The sequence below is a fragment of the Lepidochelys kempii genome, chromosome 14 (assembly GCF_965140285.1).
Source record: "Lepidochelys kempii isolate rLepKem1 chromosome 14, rLepKem1.hap1, whole genome shotgun sequence".
Taxonomy (NCBI): domain Eukaryota; kingdom Metazoa; phylum Chordata; order Testudines; family Cheloniidae; genus Lepidochelys; species Lepidochelys kempii.
Genome location: NC_136393.1, coordinates 31,820,835 through 31,837,892, shown reverse-complemented (window position 1 = coordinate 31,837,892; position 17,058 = coordinate 31,820,835). Strand labels below are relative to the sequence as shown.

At 53.6% G+C, this 17,058-nt stretch overlaps 1 protein-coding gene across 3 annotated transcripts in view; it reads left to right on the top strand.

Moving 5' to 3' along the window:
• Positions 1-16,189, top strand: part of GABBR1 (gamma-aminobutyric acid type B receptor subunit 1) — a 68,822-nt gene extending 52,633 nt beyond the window's left edge. For 2 of the 3 annotated variants that reach the window (XM_073311979.2, XM_073311978.2), the window contains exons 17-24: positions 8,346-8,478; positions 8,965-9,081; positions 9,391-9,498; positions 11,124-11,217; positions 11,566-11,693; positions 13,699-13,827; positions 14,589-14,732; positions 14,986-16,189. In XM_073311979.2, the coding sequence (XP_073168080.1) occupies positions 8,346-8,478; positions 8,965-9,081; positions 9,391-9,498; positions 11,124-11,217; positions 11,566-11,693; positions 13,699-13,827; positions 14,589-14,732; positions 14,986-15,237 (1,105 nt within the window). In that variant the 3' untranslated portion in view covers positions 15,238-16,189. Of the gene's footprint in view, positions 1-8,345; positions 8,479-8,964; positions 9,082-9,390; positions 9,499-11,123; positions 11,218-11,565; positions 11,694-13,669; positions 13,828-14,588; positions 14,733-14,985 lie in introns of those variants that run through there. The other variant, XM_073311980.2, reaches the window with a different exon arrangement.
• Positions 16,190-17,058: the final 869 nt, after the last annotated feature.

Sequence of the window (17,058 nt, the reverse complement as noted above, 5' to 3'; positions counted from 1 at the left end):
AGACCACCAGACCAGGGGGATGAGGTGGACGAGGCTTTCTTCTGGCAACTAACGGAAGTTACTAGATCGCAGGCCCTGGTTCTCATGGGAGACTTCAATCACTCTGATATCTGCTGGCAGAGCAATACAGCAGTGCACAGACAATCCAAGAAGTTTTTGGAAAGTGTAGGGGACAATTTCATGGTGCAAGTGCTGAAGGAACCATCCAGGGGCAGAGCTCTTCTTGACCTGCTGCTCACAAACCGGGAAGATTTAGTAGGGGAAGCAAAAGTGGATGGGAACCAGGGAGGCAGTGACCATGAGATGGTTGAGTTCATGATCCTGGCAAAAGGAAGAAAGGAGAGCAGCAGAATACGGGGACCCTGGACTTCAGAAAAGCAGACTTTGACTCCCTCAGGGAACTGATGGGCAGGATCCCCTGGGAGAATAACATGGGGGGAAAGGAGTCCAGGAGAGCTGGCTGTATTTTAAAGAATCCTTATTGAGGTTACAGAAAGAAACCATCCCGATGTGTAGAAAGAATAGTAAATATGGCAGGCGACCCCAGCTTTGCTTAACAGTGAAATCCTTGCTGATCTTAAACACAAAGAAGAAGCTTACAAGAAGTGGAAGATTGGACAAATGACCAGGGAGGTGTATAAAAATATTGCTCAGGCATGCAGGAGTGAAATCAGGAAGGACAAATCACACTTGGATTTACAGCTAGCAAGAGATGTTAAGAGTAACAAGAAGGGTTTCTTCAGGTATGTTGGCAACAAGAAGAAAGTCAAGGAAAGTGTGGGCCCCTTACTGAATGGGGGAGGCACCCTAGTGATAGAGGATGTGGAAAAAGCTAATGTACTCAATGCTTTTTTCCCCTCTGTCTTCACGAGCAAGGTCAGCTCCCAGACTACTGCACTGGGCAGCACAGCATGGGGAGGAGGCGACCAGCCCTCTGTGAAGAAAGAAGTGGTTCGGGACTATTTAGAAAAGCTGGATGAGCACAAGTCCATGATGCTGGATGCACTGCATCCAAGGGTTCTAAAGGAGTTGGCGAATGTGAGTGCAGAGCCATTGGCCATATCTTTGAAAACTCATGGTGAGGGGGGGAGGTCCCGTATGACTGGGAAAAGGCTAATGTAGTGCCCATCTTCTAAAAAGGGCAGAAGGAGGATCCAGGGAACTACAGGCCAGTCAGCCTTACTTCAGTCCCTGGAAAAATCATGGAGCAGGTCCTCAGGGGGTCAATTCTGAAGCACTTCGAGGAGATCAGGAACAGTCAGCATGGATTCACCAAGGGCAAATCATGCCTGACTAATCTAATTGCCTTCTATGACGAGATAACTGACTCTGAGGGGAAAGCAGTGGACATGTTATTCCTTGACTTTAGCAAAGCTTTTGATATGGTTTCCCACAGTATTCTTGCCAGCAAGTTAAAGAAGTATGGGCTGGATGAATGGACTATAAGGTGGATAGAAAACTGGCTAGATCGTAAGGCTCAACAGATAGTGATCAATAGCTCCATGTCTAGTTGGCAGCCGCTGTCAAGCAGAGTGCGCCAAGGGTCAGTCCTGGGGCCGGTTTTGTTCAATATCTTCATTAATGATCTGGAGGATGGTGTGGATTGCACCCTCAGCAAGTTTGCAGATGACACTAAACTCGGAGGAGTGGTAGATACACTGGAGGGTAGGGGTAGGATACAGAGGGACCTAGACAAATTGGAGGATTGGGCCAAAAGAAATCTGATGAGGTTCAACAAGGACAAGTGCAGAGTCCTGCACTTAGGATGGAAGAATCGCATGCACCGCTACAGACTAGGGACCGAATGGCTCAGCAGCAGTTCTGCAGAAAAGGACCTAGGGGTGACAGTGGATGAGAAGCTGGATATGAGTCAACAGTGTGCCCTTGTTGCCAAGAAGGCCAATGGCATTTTGGGATGTATAAGTAGGGACATTGCCAGCAGATCGAGGGATGTGATCGTTCCCCTCTATTCGACATTGGTGAGGCCTTATCTGGAGTACTGCGTCCAGTTTTGGGACCCACACTACAAGAAGGGCATGGAAAAACTGGAAAGAGTCCAGCGGAGGGCAACAAAAATCATTAGGGGACTCGAACACATGACATATGAGGAGAAACTGCGGGAATTGGGATTGTTTAGTCCGCAGAAGAGAAGAGTGAGGGAGGATTTGATAGCTGTTTTCAACTAGCTGAAAGGGGGCTCCAAAGAGGATGGATCTAGACTGTTCTCAGTGGTAGCTGATGACAGAACAAGGAGTAATGGTCTCAAGTTGCAGTGGGGGAGGTTTAGGGTGGATATTAGGAAAAACTTTTTCACTAGGAGGGTGGTGAAGCACTGGAATGTGTTACCTTGGGAGGTGGTGGAATCTCCTTCCTTCGAGGTTTTTCAGGTCAGGCTTGATAAAGCCCTGGCTGGGATGATTTAGTTGGGGATTGGTCCTGCTTTGAGCAGGGGGTTGGACTAGATGGCCTCCTGAGGTCCCTTCCAACCCTGATATTCTATGGTTCTATGATCTCTGGTCCCAGACACAACCCTAGGAACCTCTGTCTTGCCATGTCCAGTTATGCCCACTGGACCCTGCAAGCTTATATGAGTTCATCAATTTAACAAAGAAATTGATATGTACCAGGCTTGTTATCCCAAGGGAAGTCTCTGACATGCTTCAAACCAAATGCACTGCTTCAGATAGAATAAACAAACAGATTTATTTACTACAAAGATAAATTTTAAGTGATTATAAGTCAAAGCATAACAAGTCAGATTTGGTCAAATGAAATTCCTATTCTAAGCTGATCTTAACACTTTCAGTGCCCTTACAAACTTAGATGCTTCTCACCACAGGCTGACTGGTTGCTCTTCAGCCAGGTTCTCCCCTTTGATCAGCGCTTCAGTCGCTTGGTGTGGTGTCTGTAGATGGAGGTGGAAGAAAGAGGAAGAGCATGGCAAAGTCTCTCCCTTTTATCATGTTCTTTCTTCCCTCTTGGCTTTGCCCCTCCCTTCAGAATCAGGTGAGCATTACTTCATCGCAGTCCCAAACTGACCAAAGGAAGAGTGGTGACTCATTGGAGAGTCCAACAGATCCTTTGTTGTTGCCTCGGCCAGTGTCCTTTGTTCCTGTGAGGCTGGGCTGGGTTTGTCTCATCCATGCCCTGATGAGGTGTGAACTGCCCCTGTTTTGCCTGGGCTTGCTTTAAGCCATGAGGATATATTTTCAGCCTCATAACTATATACATGACATTATAACCTATAACATCCCTATAACATTACTGTAACAGTTACTAGAACATCACTATAACAACAGTGCTCAGTGCATCATGAGCCTTCCGAAGACACCCAACATGACAAACTTTGCATTAGATACTACACAATCATATTATAAGGATGAACATGGGGGTGTATGGTGTTCCCACGAGGTACAGAACATCACACCTCTGCCCTTAGTTTACTTCAAGAGGGTTAGTCACTGACTAGCTTGAAGGCAGTTTGTGTTATAGTTCTCTTGGCATCCAGCCATTAAGGCCATGAGGCAGTGTGCCTCAGTTTCCCCATTCACACACAGAAAACCAGGGTTTTTTATGGTTTTTCTGCTGTGATAAGCTTTAAATCTGTTTACAGGTATTAATTGAAAATAGCATCATAAGGTTTAACATCCGTGTCAAAATTCTTATCCCCAAAACGTAACATTAATACCAAATTTTTTATCACAGATGTGTGTTTACAAGTATCTTTATGATACCACGCCCTCTGTTCAGATAGTGTAGTTTGAGGTTAGTTTGTTCATTACCCATGATGTCCTTTGACTCTCTTCCATGTAATCAGTCACTAGCCTTTCTTTCCCTCCAGTGTTCCCCTCTGTGTGGGTTCTTAATTTAATCATGTTTCTGGCATTTTGATATCTCAGGGTCTGGCAAGATAAGGGTCCAAGGGGGATCCTGCACATTGGCTGGCCCTTTGGGGAACAGTTTCCCAACCCCAGGACTGTACATACGCAGCAGATCCAGCTCGCCTTTTGGGTTTACCCTGTGTGTCCCCTCCCAGCACTGAGTCCTTCCCTGCCCCCTAGAGGGCTGTGATCTGGGCTCTCTGGGCGAGGGATGTTTACCCTTTGATCAGATGCACCTTTTCCCAGCAGCTTTTCCATAACTGCTCTCTGTGTCTCACCTGCCTGGGGGATCATGCCCCACCCCCATCAGTTGTGTCATTTGTGTTCTCACAAACTACCACCTGGCAATTTCCTGGTCTCAACTCCTCTGCTGTCACAGGTGTTGGAGCTGCATCTTGATGTAAAGAGAGACAGTTACTTTCCAAAAACTGATCAGAAATAGCATCCTGAAAAACTGGGACCTGGAATAGGGTACCCTCCATCACCCCTTTCTCTGTCCCTGAGAAGTCAGCTATGTGACGGCTCCCTTCCAGGAGGTCAGTGACACAGTCCTTCTCAAAACCTGGGTCACAGGCTGAGTGCCTGGGTGCACAGATGCTGACCCAGCCATCCTCCTAGTGTCCTGGGCATCCTGCCCCAAGTGACTAGTGAGGAGACATTCCTGTACCCCCACTATTCCTTCCCCAGTTTCCTCTTCTGGGCCCCCTGCTCAGACACATTTCTCTGTGCCCCCTAGGAAAGGTTCTATCTCTTGTTCAGCTGTAAAACTCTGCCAGCTAACCACTGGGACAGTTTCCTTAATCACCAACAACACCTCTCCTGCGCCTGAGGGCATGTTGCCTTCTGCTGGAAAGGAGCTAGTCTCAGCCCCCCATACTTGGAAGCACTCTGCTTCCCTGTGTTACAAAGCCACAGGAACCCTCACCACCTCAGTGGTTTCTGAGATCCCCTACCCCTTCTCTGGGCTCTCCTCTGGGACACATTGCTCTATGCTCCCTAGAGCCGGTTTTGCCTCTGGTTCAGCCGCAACCTGCTGGCAGCTAACAACCTGGACAGTTATTTCTCTGGCGGACATTACACCCCCATCCCTTCCTGATGTGGTGTTGCTTCCAGCTGCAGTGCAGGAGATGGTCTCACCCACCCTCCCACCTGGAAGCATGTGGCTTCTCCCTGCTGCAGAAGAATCAAGGAGACTCTCTCCCATTCTCTCAGCAGTTCCTGAGACCTTACCCTTTCCCTCGGGGATCCCAGCATAAAACTCCCTCCTGCTGCAGGCAAATACTTTAACCTGAGCTACACGGAAAAAATCGTTACCAAGGAGCAGGTCAAATAGGAGGTGTTCTATTACCCCCCCCAGTCAAAACACTTTCCAAACCTTCCCACACCACATGGATTTTAGCTAGTGGTATGAGGAATCTGCTTTTGCCCACCCCCACAATCTCTGCCATTTGTCCAGGCAACATAGTGGCCTTCGGGACCACACTCTGCTAACCAGAGAGATCTGGGCCCTGTATCCCTCTGCCCCAAGTATTCCCTGCCATCAATTTGGACAGCCTTAATATGCTCCAAATCTGGTTCTGCAGAGGCTAACCTCACAAAACCAATATGATAGGTTTCAATTGCTTGGGGGGTTTCTGTGTTGAGGACAGCAGAACTAACAAAAACTTCACAAAACAGTATCTTTACATTTACAACAGTCTAAAGCATCTTCAATAGGCATTCCATTGAATACATTTTGAGATTTACCAGTTAATTTTGCAGTCCGGGTAGGAACTCTCTTATCATCAGGGATTTCATGTATTACACACAGCCTTTCAAAGGTAGTCAGATATTCAGCAATATCATCCTCTCACTGTATGCAGGACATAAGTATTCCCAATTGTGGATTTTTGGAGTGTTGGGAGTCATTTGGGTCAGGGGGTTCTGGTTCTGCTTCTCTAGCAAGTCCAGTTGGTGTTTTCGCTCTCTCTCTCTTTCCCTTTCTTTCTTCTTTTTCTCCCCGCTCTCTTCCTCTTTCTTCTCTCTCTTTCTCTTTCTTTCCCATAGCTCTTCTGTGTGCAGCCTCCTCTCTGGCTGCCTCCCTGGCTGCCTCTGCCTCCATAGTTTCCCTGGCCGCAGCTCATTTCTGCCTGCCACATTTGAAACTCACAGTCCTTTTCCTTCTCTACTGCTTCCAGTCTGGCCAGCTCTAGTTGTGTAGCTGCCTCACTGCTAGTCATTTTTCTGCTTTCTTGTGCTTATTCCTCTCACCCGAAATAAACAAACAGAAAATAACAAAACTGTGACATCCTCCTGACTGTTCTTAGGCACTGCACTGAAGAATCACTTAAAATCACAAATATCAGTGCTTAAAGTGTAAACTTGGAGTAACAAGCCGCACATACACACCCTGCTCTCTGAGCCACTGTGACATTCCCCTCTGGTGTTATCTGGACCGGTGATCTGCTAGGCCACTCTGATCCTTGACTCTGGGAGCCAGCCTTACCCTGCTCTGCTGTGAGAACCCCCACTCCTGGGCTGTTCACGCACAACCTCTGACATGTAAGCTGCTCCTTGGATTGTGAACCGAATGACACTAGCCAATGTCTATGGTCCTAGGAACCCTAGGAACCTCCGTCTTGCAGTGTCCAGTTATGCCCAATGGATACTGCAAACTTATGAGTTCATCAATTTAACAAAGACATTGATATGTACCAGGCTTGTTATCCCAAGGGGAGTCTCTGACATGCTTCAAACCAAACACTCTGTTTCAGGTAGAATAAACAAACAGATTTATTAACTACGAACGTAAATTTTACATTATTATAAGTCAAAGCATAACAAGTCAGATTTGGTCAAATAAAATAAAAGCAAAATGCATTCTAAGCTGATCTTAACACTTTCAGTGCCCTTACAAACTTAGATGCTTCGCATCACAGGCTGGCTGGCTGCCCTTCAGCCAGGCTCTCCCCTTTGATCAGCGCTTCAGTCGCTTTGTGGTGATGTCTGTAGGTGGAGGTGGAAGAGAGAGGAAGAGCATGGCAAACATCTCTCCCTTTTATCATGTTCTTTCTTCCCTCTTGGCTTTGTGCCCCCCCCCCCTTCAGAGACAGGTGAGCTTTACCTCATCACAATCCCAAACTGACCAAAGGAAGGGGAGTGACTCACTAGAGAGTCCAACAGATCCTTTTGTTGCTGCCTAGTCCTTTGTTCCTGTGAGTCTGGACTGGGTTTGTCCCATATGTTCCCTGATGAGGTGTGAACTGCCTCTCCGCTCTTGGAGAGTTTTTGCCTGGGCTTATTTTAGGCCATGAGGACCCACTTTCAACCTCATAACTATATACATGAAATTATAACCTATAACATTACTGTAACATCACTATAACGACAATGCTCAGTGCATCATGAGCCTTCTGAAGACATCCAACATGGCAAACTTTGCTTTGGATACCACACAGTCATATTATAAGGATGAACATGGGGGTTTAGGGTGTTCCCACAAGATACAGAACATCACACCCCGTGCTCCATCCCCCCCCCACACACACACACCGGGCATCCTGCTGGCCATCTGCCTAGCCTTCAATACCTACAAGGGGCACTTTCGAACAGTGGTGCCCATGACTCATGGCTACCCACCACTCCCCTGCAGCGTGGGCATCCTGATGTCCATTGTGTGCCTGGCCTTCAACAGCTACAACGGGCACGTCTGGTTAGTGCCCCCCTCCTCCAGCCCACTGCCCCATGGCTACCCCCCACCCTGCATCTGGACACCCTGCTGGACACCTTCTGCCTGGTCTTCAATACCTACAAGGGGCATGTCCCATCAGTGCCGCCCCATGACCCACGGCTACTTCCCACCACCCCCAGCCTGGGCATCTTGATGTCCATCGTGTGCCTCGCCATCAAAATCTACAACGGGCATGTGTGGCTAGTGCCTGCAGCCCCACAGCTACCTCCCACCCCCCGGCCTGGGCATCCTGCTTGGCATCATCTGTCTGTCCTTCTACACCTACAACAGGCACGTCCAGTGAGTGCCCCCCTCCACCACCTCCCTGCCCCATGTTTACCCCCCACCCTCTGCCTGGGCATCAGGCTGACCATCATCTGCCTGCCGTTCAACCTCTACAATGGGCACGTCCGGTCAGTGCCTTCCACTCCCCTGCCCCACGGCTATCCTCCACCCCTCCTGTCTTGGGGCGGGATCTGGGCTGTGGCCCCCACCCTCCAGGTGATGGCTGCGTCTGCAGGGGCTGGTCTTTGGGAGCAGGAAGGGGGAGCCGGTCTTTGGGAGCAGGAAGGGGGAGCCAGGCTTTGGGTCTGCTCCCAGGTGATGGAGGGGCTGGTCTTGGGGGTGGGGGGCGGGAGCCAGGCTGCGGGACACCCCCCAGGTGATGGCTACGTCTGGAGGGGCTGATCTCTGGGGTAGGGGGCGGGAGCTGGCCTGTGGGACACCCTCAGGTGATGGCTGTGTCTGCTCTGCAGGTACATCCAGAACTCCCAGCCCTATCTCAACAACATGACGGCCGTGGGCTGCACGCTGGCTCTGGCGGCTGTCTTCCCCCTGGGGCTGGATGGCTACCACATCAGGGCTGGGCTCTTCCCCTTTGTCTGCCAGGTGGGGCAGGGCACTAGGGCTGCGGGTGCAGCAGGGCGGGGAGGGCCCAGGACCAAGAATGGGGGGATGAGGGAAAAGAGCGATGGGGAGGAGGGAGGGCTAGAGTTGGGGTGCTGGCAGGGTGCGGGGGGGCATGGCTGAAGATGGGGGGCCGGGCAGAGGGTGCTGGCATGGGGCAGGGCTGAAGACGGGCCCAACAGGGCGCGGGGTGGGGGTGCAGGGCTGAAGACCGGCGACCCGGCAGGGGGCAGGGCTGAAGGTGCGGAGCAGAGCACAAGATGGGGGGCCCAACAGGGCTGAAGATGGAGCCCCAGCAGGAGGCAGGGCTGAAGATGGGGGGCCCAGCAGGGGCAGAGGCAGGGCCGAAGATGGGCCCAGCAGGGCATGGGGGGGACAGGGCTGAAGATGGGGGGCCCAGCAGGGGCAGGGCTGAAGATGGGGGGCCCAGCAGGGGGCGCTCTCACTCTGGTCTCTGCTTCCTGGCAGGCCCGGCTCTGGCTGCTGGGGCTGGGGTTCAGCCTGGCCTATGGCAGCATGTTCACTAAGATCTGGTGGGTGCACACCGTCTTCACCAAGAAAGAGGAGAAGAAGGAGAAACGCAAGGTGAGGGTCGCTTGGGGTGCTGGGCTGCAGGGAGTGGGGTGCTATGTTGGGGGGCACTGTGGAGTAAAGGGGTCCTGGGGGTGCTGGGGGCACTGGGAGGTGCTGTGTGGAGGCACTGGGGGTGCTAGGGGTCACTAGGGTGCACTATGGGCGGTGCTAGGAGGCGCTGGGGGGAAGTGTGTGGGGTGCTAAGGGTTGCTGGGGGGTGCTGGGGGGGCAGTGTGTGGGGGCACTAGGGGTTGCTGGGAGGCACTTTGGGGGGGTGCCAGGGGGCACTGGACTGCGGCGCTAACTCTGCATGCTTGGCAGACCCTGGAGCCCTGGAAGCTGTATGCCACTGTGGGGCTGCTGGTGGGGCTGGACGTGGTCATGCTGGCCATCTGGCAAATCATCGACCCACTGCATCGCACCATCGAGGTACAGCCCTGACATGGCACTGCTGTGGGGAAGCTCGCAGCCCCGGGGGCCCTGTGTCAGGGGCACACATTGGGGAAGTGATCAGGAACAGTCAGCATGGATTCACCAAGGGCAAGTCATGCCTGACTAATCTAATTGCCTTCTATGACGAGATAACTGGCTCTGTGGATGAAGGGAAAGCAGTGGACGTGTTATTTCTTGACTTTAGCAAAGCTTCTGACACGGTCTCCCACAGTATTCTTGCCAGCAAGTTAAAGAAGTATGGGCTGGATGAATGGACTATAAGGTGGATAGAAAGCTGGCTAGATTGTCGGGCTCAGCGGGTAGTGATCAATGGCTCCATGTCTGAGTGGAGTGCCCCAAGGGTCGGTCCTGGGGCTGGTTTTGTTCAATATCTTCATTAACGATCTGGAGGATGGTGTGGATTGCAAGTTTGCAGATGACACTAAACGGGGAGGAGTGGTAGATACGCTGGAGGGTAGGGATAGGGTACAGAGGGACCTAGACAAATTGGAGGATTGGGCCAAAAGAAATCTGATGAGGTTCAACAAGGACAACTACAGAGTCCTGCACTTAGGACAGAAGAATCCAATGCACCACTACAGACTAGGGACCAGACTAGCAGCAGTTCTGCAGAAAAGGACCTAGGGGTTACAGTGGACGAGAAGTTGGATAGGAGTCAACAGTGTGCCCTTGTTGCCAAGAAGGCCAATGGCATTTTGGGATGTATAAGTAGGGGCATAGCCAGCAGATTGAGGGACGTGATCGTTCCCCTCTATTCGACATTGGTGAGGCCTCATCTGGAGTACTGTGTCCAGTTTTGGGCCCCACACTACAAGAACGATGTGGAAAAATTGGAAAGATTCCAGCGGAGGGCAACAAAAATTATTAGGGGGCTGGAACACATGACTTATGGGGAGAGGCTGAGGGAACTGGGGATGTTTAGTCTTCAGAAGAGAAGAATGAGGGGGGATTTGATAGCTGCTTTCAACTACCTGAAAGGGGGTTCCAAAGAGGATGGCTCTAGACTGTTCTCAGTGGTAGCAGATGACAGGACAAGGAGTAATGGTCTCAAGTTGCAGTGGGGGAGATTTAGGTTGGATATTAGGAAAAACTTTTTCACTAGGAGGGTGGTGAAACACTGGAATGTGTTACCTAGGGAGGTGGTGGAATCTCCTTCCTATGAGGTTTTTCAGGTCAGGCTTGATAAAGCCCTGGCTAGGGTGATTTAATTGGGGATCGGTCCTGCTTTGAGCAGGAGGTTGGACTAGATGACCTCCTGAGGTCCCTTCCAACCCTGATATTCTATGATTCTATGAAGCTCGTGGCCCCGGGGTCCCCATGTCGGGGGCGTGCGTCAGGGAAGCTTGCGGCCCCGGGATCCCCATGTCAGAGGCGTGTGTGGCGGGGAAGTTCGTGACCCCAGGATCCCTGTGTCGGGGGCGCGTGGTGGGGAAGTTCATGGCCCCGGAATCCCCATGTCGGGGACGTGCATCGGGGAAGCTCACAGCCCCGGGTTCCCCGTGTTGGGAGCGCATGGTGGGGAAGCTCGCAACCCTGGGGGCCCTGACTGGGGGCTCTGACCTGCCCCCCAGCGTTCATCCCTCTGCCATCCATTGCTGTAGGAATTCACCAAAGAGGAACCGAAAACTGACATTGACGTCTCGATCCTGCCCCAGCTGGAGCACTGCAGCTCCACCAAGATGAACACCTGGCTGGGTAAGCAGGGGCACAGGCACAGGCAGTGGGGGGCAGGGGGATGGGCAGTATCTGTGGGGAGGGTTGCTGACTTGGTGTGGGGGAGGGGCCCAGATTCAGGTGGGGGATAGGCAGTGTTTGGGGGAGAGGGGCCCTGGCTCGGTGGCAAGGGAAGTGTCTGCGGGGAGTGATCCTGGGATAGTCAACCCACAGCTGCCTGCCCCCTGGGGCGGGGGCCACTTTTGTCCTGTCCTCTCCCACCCACATCCCTCCCTTTGCAGGTCTCCCTCACACCCCCCCAGTTTCTCGCGTTCCCATCCCGTCTCTAGCCCCCCAACAGGTCTGACCCATCCCCTGTGCCCCACGCAGGGATTTTCTATGGGTTCAAGGGACTGCTGCTGCTGCTGGGCATCTTCCTGGCCTACGAGACCAAGAGCGTCTCCACCGAGAAGATAAATGACCACCGGGCCGTGGGCATGGCCATCTACAACGTGGCGGTGAGTGAGTGCGCCCCGCTGTGACCCACTGCCCCCCAAACTTCCCCCCCACCTCACCATCACAGCGGTGAGTGGGTGCGCCCCGCTGTGACCCACTGCCCCCCAAGCCCCCCCCCCACCTCACCATCACGGCGGTGTAAAGGAGTGCTGGGGGCTCCCTGCTGTACTGCCCCCCAAACTCCCCCCCCCAAACCTCACCATCACAGCGGTGAGTGAGTGCACCTCGCTGTACTGCCCCCCCAAGTTCCCCCCCCCAAACCTCACCATCACGGCAGTGAGTGAGGGTGCCCTGCTGTGATCCACTGCTCCCCCAAACTCCCCCCCACCAACCTCACCATCACGGCGGTGAGTGAGTGCGCCCCGCTGTACTGCCCCCCAAACTTCCCCCCCCAAACCTCACCATCACGGTGGTGAGTGAGGGTGCCCCGCTGTGACCCACTGCCCCCCAAACTTCCCCCTCTGAACCTCACCATCATGGCGGTGAGTGTGCCCCACTATGCCCCACTGCCCCCCAAACTTCCCCCCCACCTCACCATCATGGCAGTGAGTGCGCCCCGCTGTACTGCCCCGCAAACTTCCCCCCAAAAACCTTATCATCACGGCGGCCCCACTGAGACACACTTCCCCCCAAACCTCCCCACTGTCACAGAGTCACCGGGCCAGTGCTCTGGAACTATTCCATATGAAGCCAGTCAGGACTCTGGGGAGCCTCCTCTCTCTGAGCATCCTGTCTCCAGGGTAAGAAGCTTACACAGCTTCAACCTTCCTGGGTCTGACCTCGGAGCATTCAGCATCCCCTGCCCCACCGTACGCTTCCCACAGCGAGTCTGCACGGACAGGGCTCCTGGGGAAGCCAGAGGGTCCTGCACCCCAACTCCTCAGTCAGACGTGACTCTCAGCCAGATGGTAAAACAGAAGGTTTATTAGTCGACAGGTACACAGCATAGGACAGAACTTGTGAGCACAGAAATCAGTGACTTTCAGCCAAGTCCATCTTGGGGAGTCCTGGGCCAGAAGCCCTGGACTCCCCCTCTTCCAGTCCCCCCAAGCAGACTGTAAGCTTCCAGCCACCTGACCTCTGACACCCCACCCCGCTCTTTGTTTCACTTCCCGGGCAGTCACCTGGTTGTCACCTGGTTGCATCCCCCTCCTGCGTCTCAGGTTACAAAGGGCACCTGTCATAACATATGTGCAGGCAGCTGGAGCAGCTTCACCCGTCCTAGAGGTCTAAGCCAAATTCACACACCCCTATTCCCACCACAAAGGTATTGGTGCAGCACACAGGGAAACTGAGGCACACACAGTATTCATGCAAAACAGTAAAACTCACATAGGCTCAACAGTAAGACACATACAACATAACAAGGGAAAATCCCCACTTTGTCACACCCATTGCCCCCAACCTCCGACCGCCCCCTCAGACCTCCCCACCACGGCACTGAGTGCATCCCGCTCTGACCCACCGCCCCCCACAAACCTTCCCACTACGGTGGTGAGTATATACCCCATGGTGACCCACTGCCCCCCCAAACTTCCCCACCATGGCGGTGATTGCACTCCCCTGTGACCCACTGCCCGCCAAGCCTCCCCACCATGGCAGTGAGTGAGTGTGCTCTGCTGTGACCCACTGCCCCTCCAAACCTCCTCACTGCCCCTCAACCTCCACACCACAACGGTGAGTGAGTGCACCCTGCCGTGACCCACTGCACACCAGCCCTCTAGCGTACCCCCAAACGTCCCCACTGTGCTGTGGCTATGGCCATTTACAACATGGCAGTGAGTGTGCTCCACTGCACCCCAACGCCTGACTGTACCCCACTGTGGCCCCCAAGCACCCCTTTGGGCTATGACAGTGCACGTGCATCCAGTATCCCCACATTGTGCCACAGTCATGTGAGGTCTGGGGGTGGGAGTGGCTACATGGACCAGGTTTGGGGTGTTGGGGCAGGTCTCTCTGTCTCCCCCTCTCCGCACAGTGACGCCGCTGGCTCCGGCTGTGCCGCAGGTGCTGTGTCTGATCACCGCCCCCGTCACCATGATCCTGAACAGCCAGCAGGATGCCGCCTTTGCCTTCGCCTCACTGGCTGTCGTCTTCTCCTCCTACATCACCCTGGTGGTACTCTTCGTGCCCAAGGTAGAACCCCCCCATCCCCGCACCCACCTGCACGGACAGGAGTCAGGATCTCCGCATTGGGAAAGTGCTGGGCTGTTCTCTCCCTGTCTGGTTGTTGGTGCAGGGAGCACCGGGGGGCTCAGAATCTTTGGTCTGGAGTTAGCATTGTGATGTTGTCTCTGACACTGAGGGGAGGGAGATGGAGGTCTGTGCTGTGGGTATAGCATTGGGGTGTTTTCTATGACTCAGTCAGTTGAGGGGGTAACTGGAGGTGTGGGGTCTCAGTGCCAGGTGCACTACTGGCTTGTTGGTTCTTGTCTGATAGCAGAGTGGGTAGTTGGGTTTTCAGGATATTTTCTGGGTATAGCATTGAGGTGATTGTCTCTGACAGTCAGGGGGCAGGTGTAGTATTGGGGTATTGTATCTGCGTGTCAGCCAGGGGATATAGTTGGGAGTCAACACTTTGGGTGTAGTATTATTTCTGTCAGTTAGGGGGTAGTTGGGAGTCAGTGATCCAGGTGTAGTCTTGTCTCAAACAGTTGGTGGGGGGTAGTTGGGAGTCAGTGGTCCAGGTGTAGTCATGTCTCTGACAGTCAGCAGGGGGGAGTTGGGAGTCACTGCTCTGGGTGTAGTCTTGTCTCCGACCGTCAGCGGGGGTGGAGGGGTTGGGAGTCGGTGCTCCAGGTGTAGTCTTGTCTCTGACAGTTGGCGGGGTGGTGGTTGGGAGTCAGTGCTCTTGGTGTACTGTTGTCCCTGATAGTCACTGGGGGCACTTGTTGCAGATGCGACGTCTCATCACCAGGGGCGAGTGGCAGTCGGAGCAGCAGGACACCATGAAAACGGGCTCATCCACCAACAACAATGAGGAGGAGAAATCCCGGCTGCTGGAGAAGGAGAACAGGGAGCTGGAGAAGATCATTGCGGAGGTGAGGCAGACATGCCTCCATCCCACGTCTTTGGGGGGCGGCTGGGACCTGATGGAGTGCTCCCATACTGTGATTATGGGGTGCAGGGTATAAAGTGGGAGTGAGACAGTAGAACCCTACACTGGTGGCGTCCTCTCCTCCACCTCCCTCTGAAGCTGGGGACTTTGGGGGGTGGGAGGGAAGGGGGCTCATCACCCACTCGGGGGTGGGGGAGGCGTTACACTCATTCACTCCTTCCCCTTCTTTCTGGCAGAAGGAGGAGCGTGTCTCCGAGCTCCGCCAGCAGCTCCAGGACCGGCAACAGCTGCGCTCCCGGCGCCGCCCCTCCAACCCCTCCTCGCGGGACGGGTGTGCCGCCGACAACCACTTCACCAATGCGGCCGGGCCCATGCCCACCCTCTACCAGCCTAGCCTGCCCCTGGTGCGCTGCCTTGTCTCCGAGCAGGCTGACAAGCTGGGCCGCAGCAACTGCGACGGAAGCCGCGTCCACCTGCTCTACAAGTGACCACCGTGGGGGCGGGGCCTGAGAAGAGGGTGGGGCCCGGGAAGGGGTGGAGTGGAGCTAAATAAGGTCTCTTTTTCCCCCCAATCACATCTCTTAGCTTTGTAAAATCTCTCTGTATCCATCCATCTTCCCTTCTCCCATCCAAGCTCTGAGTGCCAATTGACATCCAGGTGCAGAGTAAAATGTGCACCTTGCCTGATCTATCCTGAGTGTCTCTAGCTGGAGCAGTGTCAGGCGGGAGGGGGCAGCTGCTTGTAACCAAGGTGATGTGGGGAGGGCAGAGTGAATCGAGAAGGGAAAGTTACCCCTTGAGCATGCCAGCCAGGCGTGCAGTCTCACTGTAGCACAGAGTCAGACCTGGTGGCCCCCAAGGTACAGTCATGCACAGACGGATCTAGTTACTGGGACATACAATCAAGGTGTAGTGCAAAACTGGATTTAGTTATTCATATATACAGTATTATTGTAGCCTAGAACCAGGTTTGGGTACATGTAAGTACAATCAGACTGTAACACACAGCCAGATCTGGTGACTTGGATGTACGATCAAACTGTTGTGCACAGGTGAGTCTGATTACTGTAATGTACTGTCAGACTGTAGTGTAAAACTAGGTCTGGTTTACTTGTAAGTACAGTCAGACTGTAGTGCACAGCTGGGTCTGGTACAGTTGGACTGTAGTACAACACCAGACCCGGTTACTTGTATGTTTAAACTAGTGAACAGCTGGGGCTGGTTCTGTGTGAGCGCAGTCTGACTGTAGCACACAACCAGATCTGGTTGCTTGTATGTACAATCAGACTGTAGCACACAACTGGGTCTGGTTACTTGTCTGTACTATCAAAATGTAATGCACAGTCAGGTCTGGTTACTGTAATGTACTGTCAGACTGTAGTGTACAACCGGGTCTGGTTTCTCAGTTGCACTTTAGTGAACAACTGGATCTGGTTACTATTGGGTGCAGTTGTGTTGTTTATGTGCAAAATCCATCTGTTTCCTTTTGCGTACATTGGGCCTGGAGGTCACAGCCGCTCCTGGAGGCCCCGCAGTCAGATCACAGTGTAACACCAGTTCTAGCAACTCCCAGATACAGTAGGAGCATCATGCATAGAACGAGCTAGTGACTTTCATGTACTGACAGCCTGTATAGCACAATCAGCAGTGGATGTTGTCATCTGGCGGCGTACCGGCTGTAGGGGATGACCAGCCCTGGTTACCCATAAGAAGGGCCATGCAGACCTGGATATCTTGTGCACAGGGTCAGGTCAGGTTACTCTGGCTACACCCAACTGACTGGAAGTGGGGATACAGCTGCCTGAGGCAGGGTCACACTCTCCCAAAGATGGACGGGGCTTTCGCAGGGGGATGGGATTAACCTTATCTGAGCCCTGCTCTGACCAGGTGGGTCTGGGTGGAGAGCCCCGCTGGGGGCCAGTCTGCAATCTGACTGTAGCGTACAGCCATTTCCCCAGTCACAGCCGCCCCTGAGGGTCTCTTCCTGCCTGAATAGACGCGGCCTCAGCCATGTGATTTCACCGGGGGCGGTGGGGGATGGGGAGTGCTCCAGCTGGCTACAATGGACCCTGGAGGCCCAGAGCCGAGAGTCTGGACCCAGGGTGGTCCCCATGGCTCTCCTGACAGCTCCTGTCTGAGCTGGGCCCAGAGCTGCTGGAATGGGGGCCGGGGGAGGTTCCCTGGCTAGAACCCATCAGTGTTCAGATTGCCCCCATCTGAGTCCCAGGGACAGGCACCATGAGAATGGCAGGAGAGAGCAGCCCCACACGGGGAGTGAGTGTACCAGGGAGCACTGGTGTTTGTAAGAC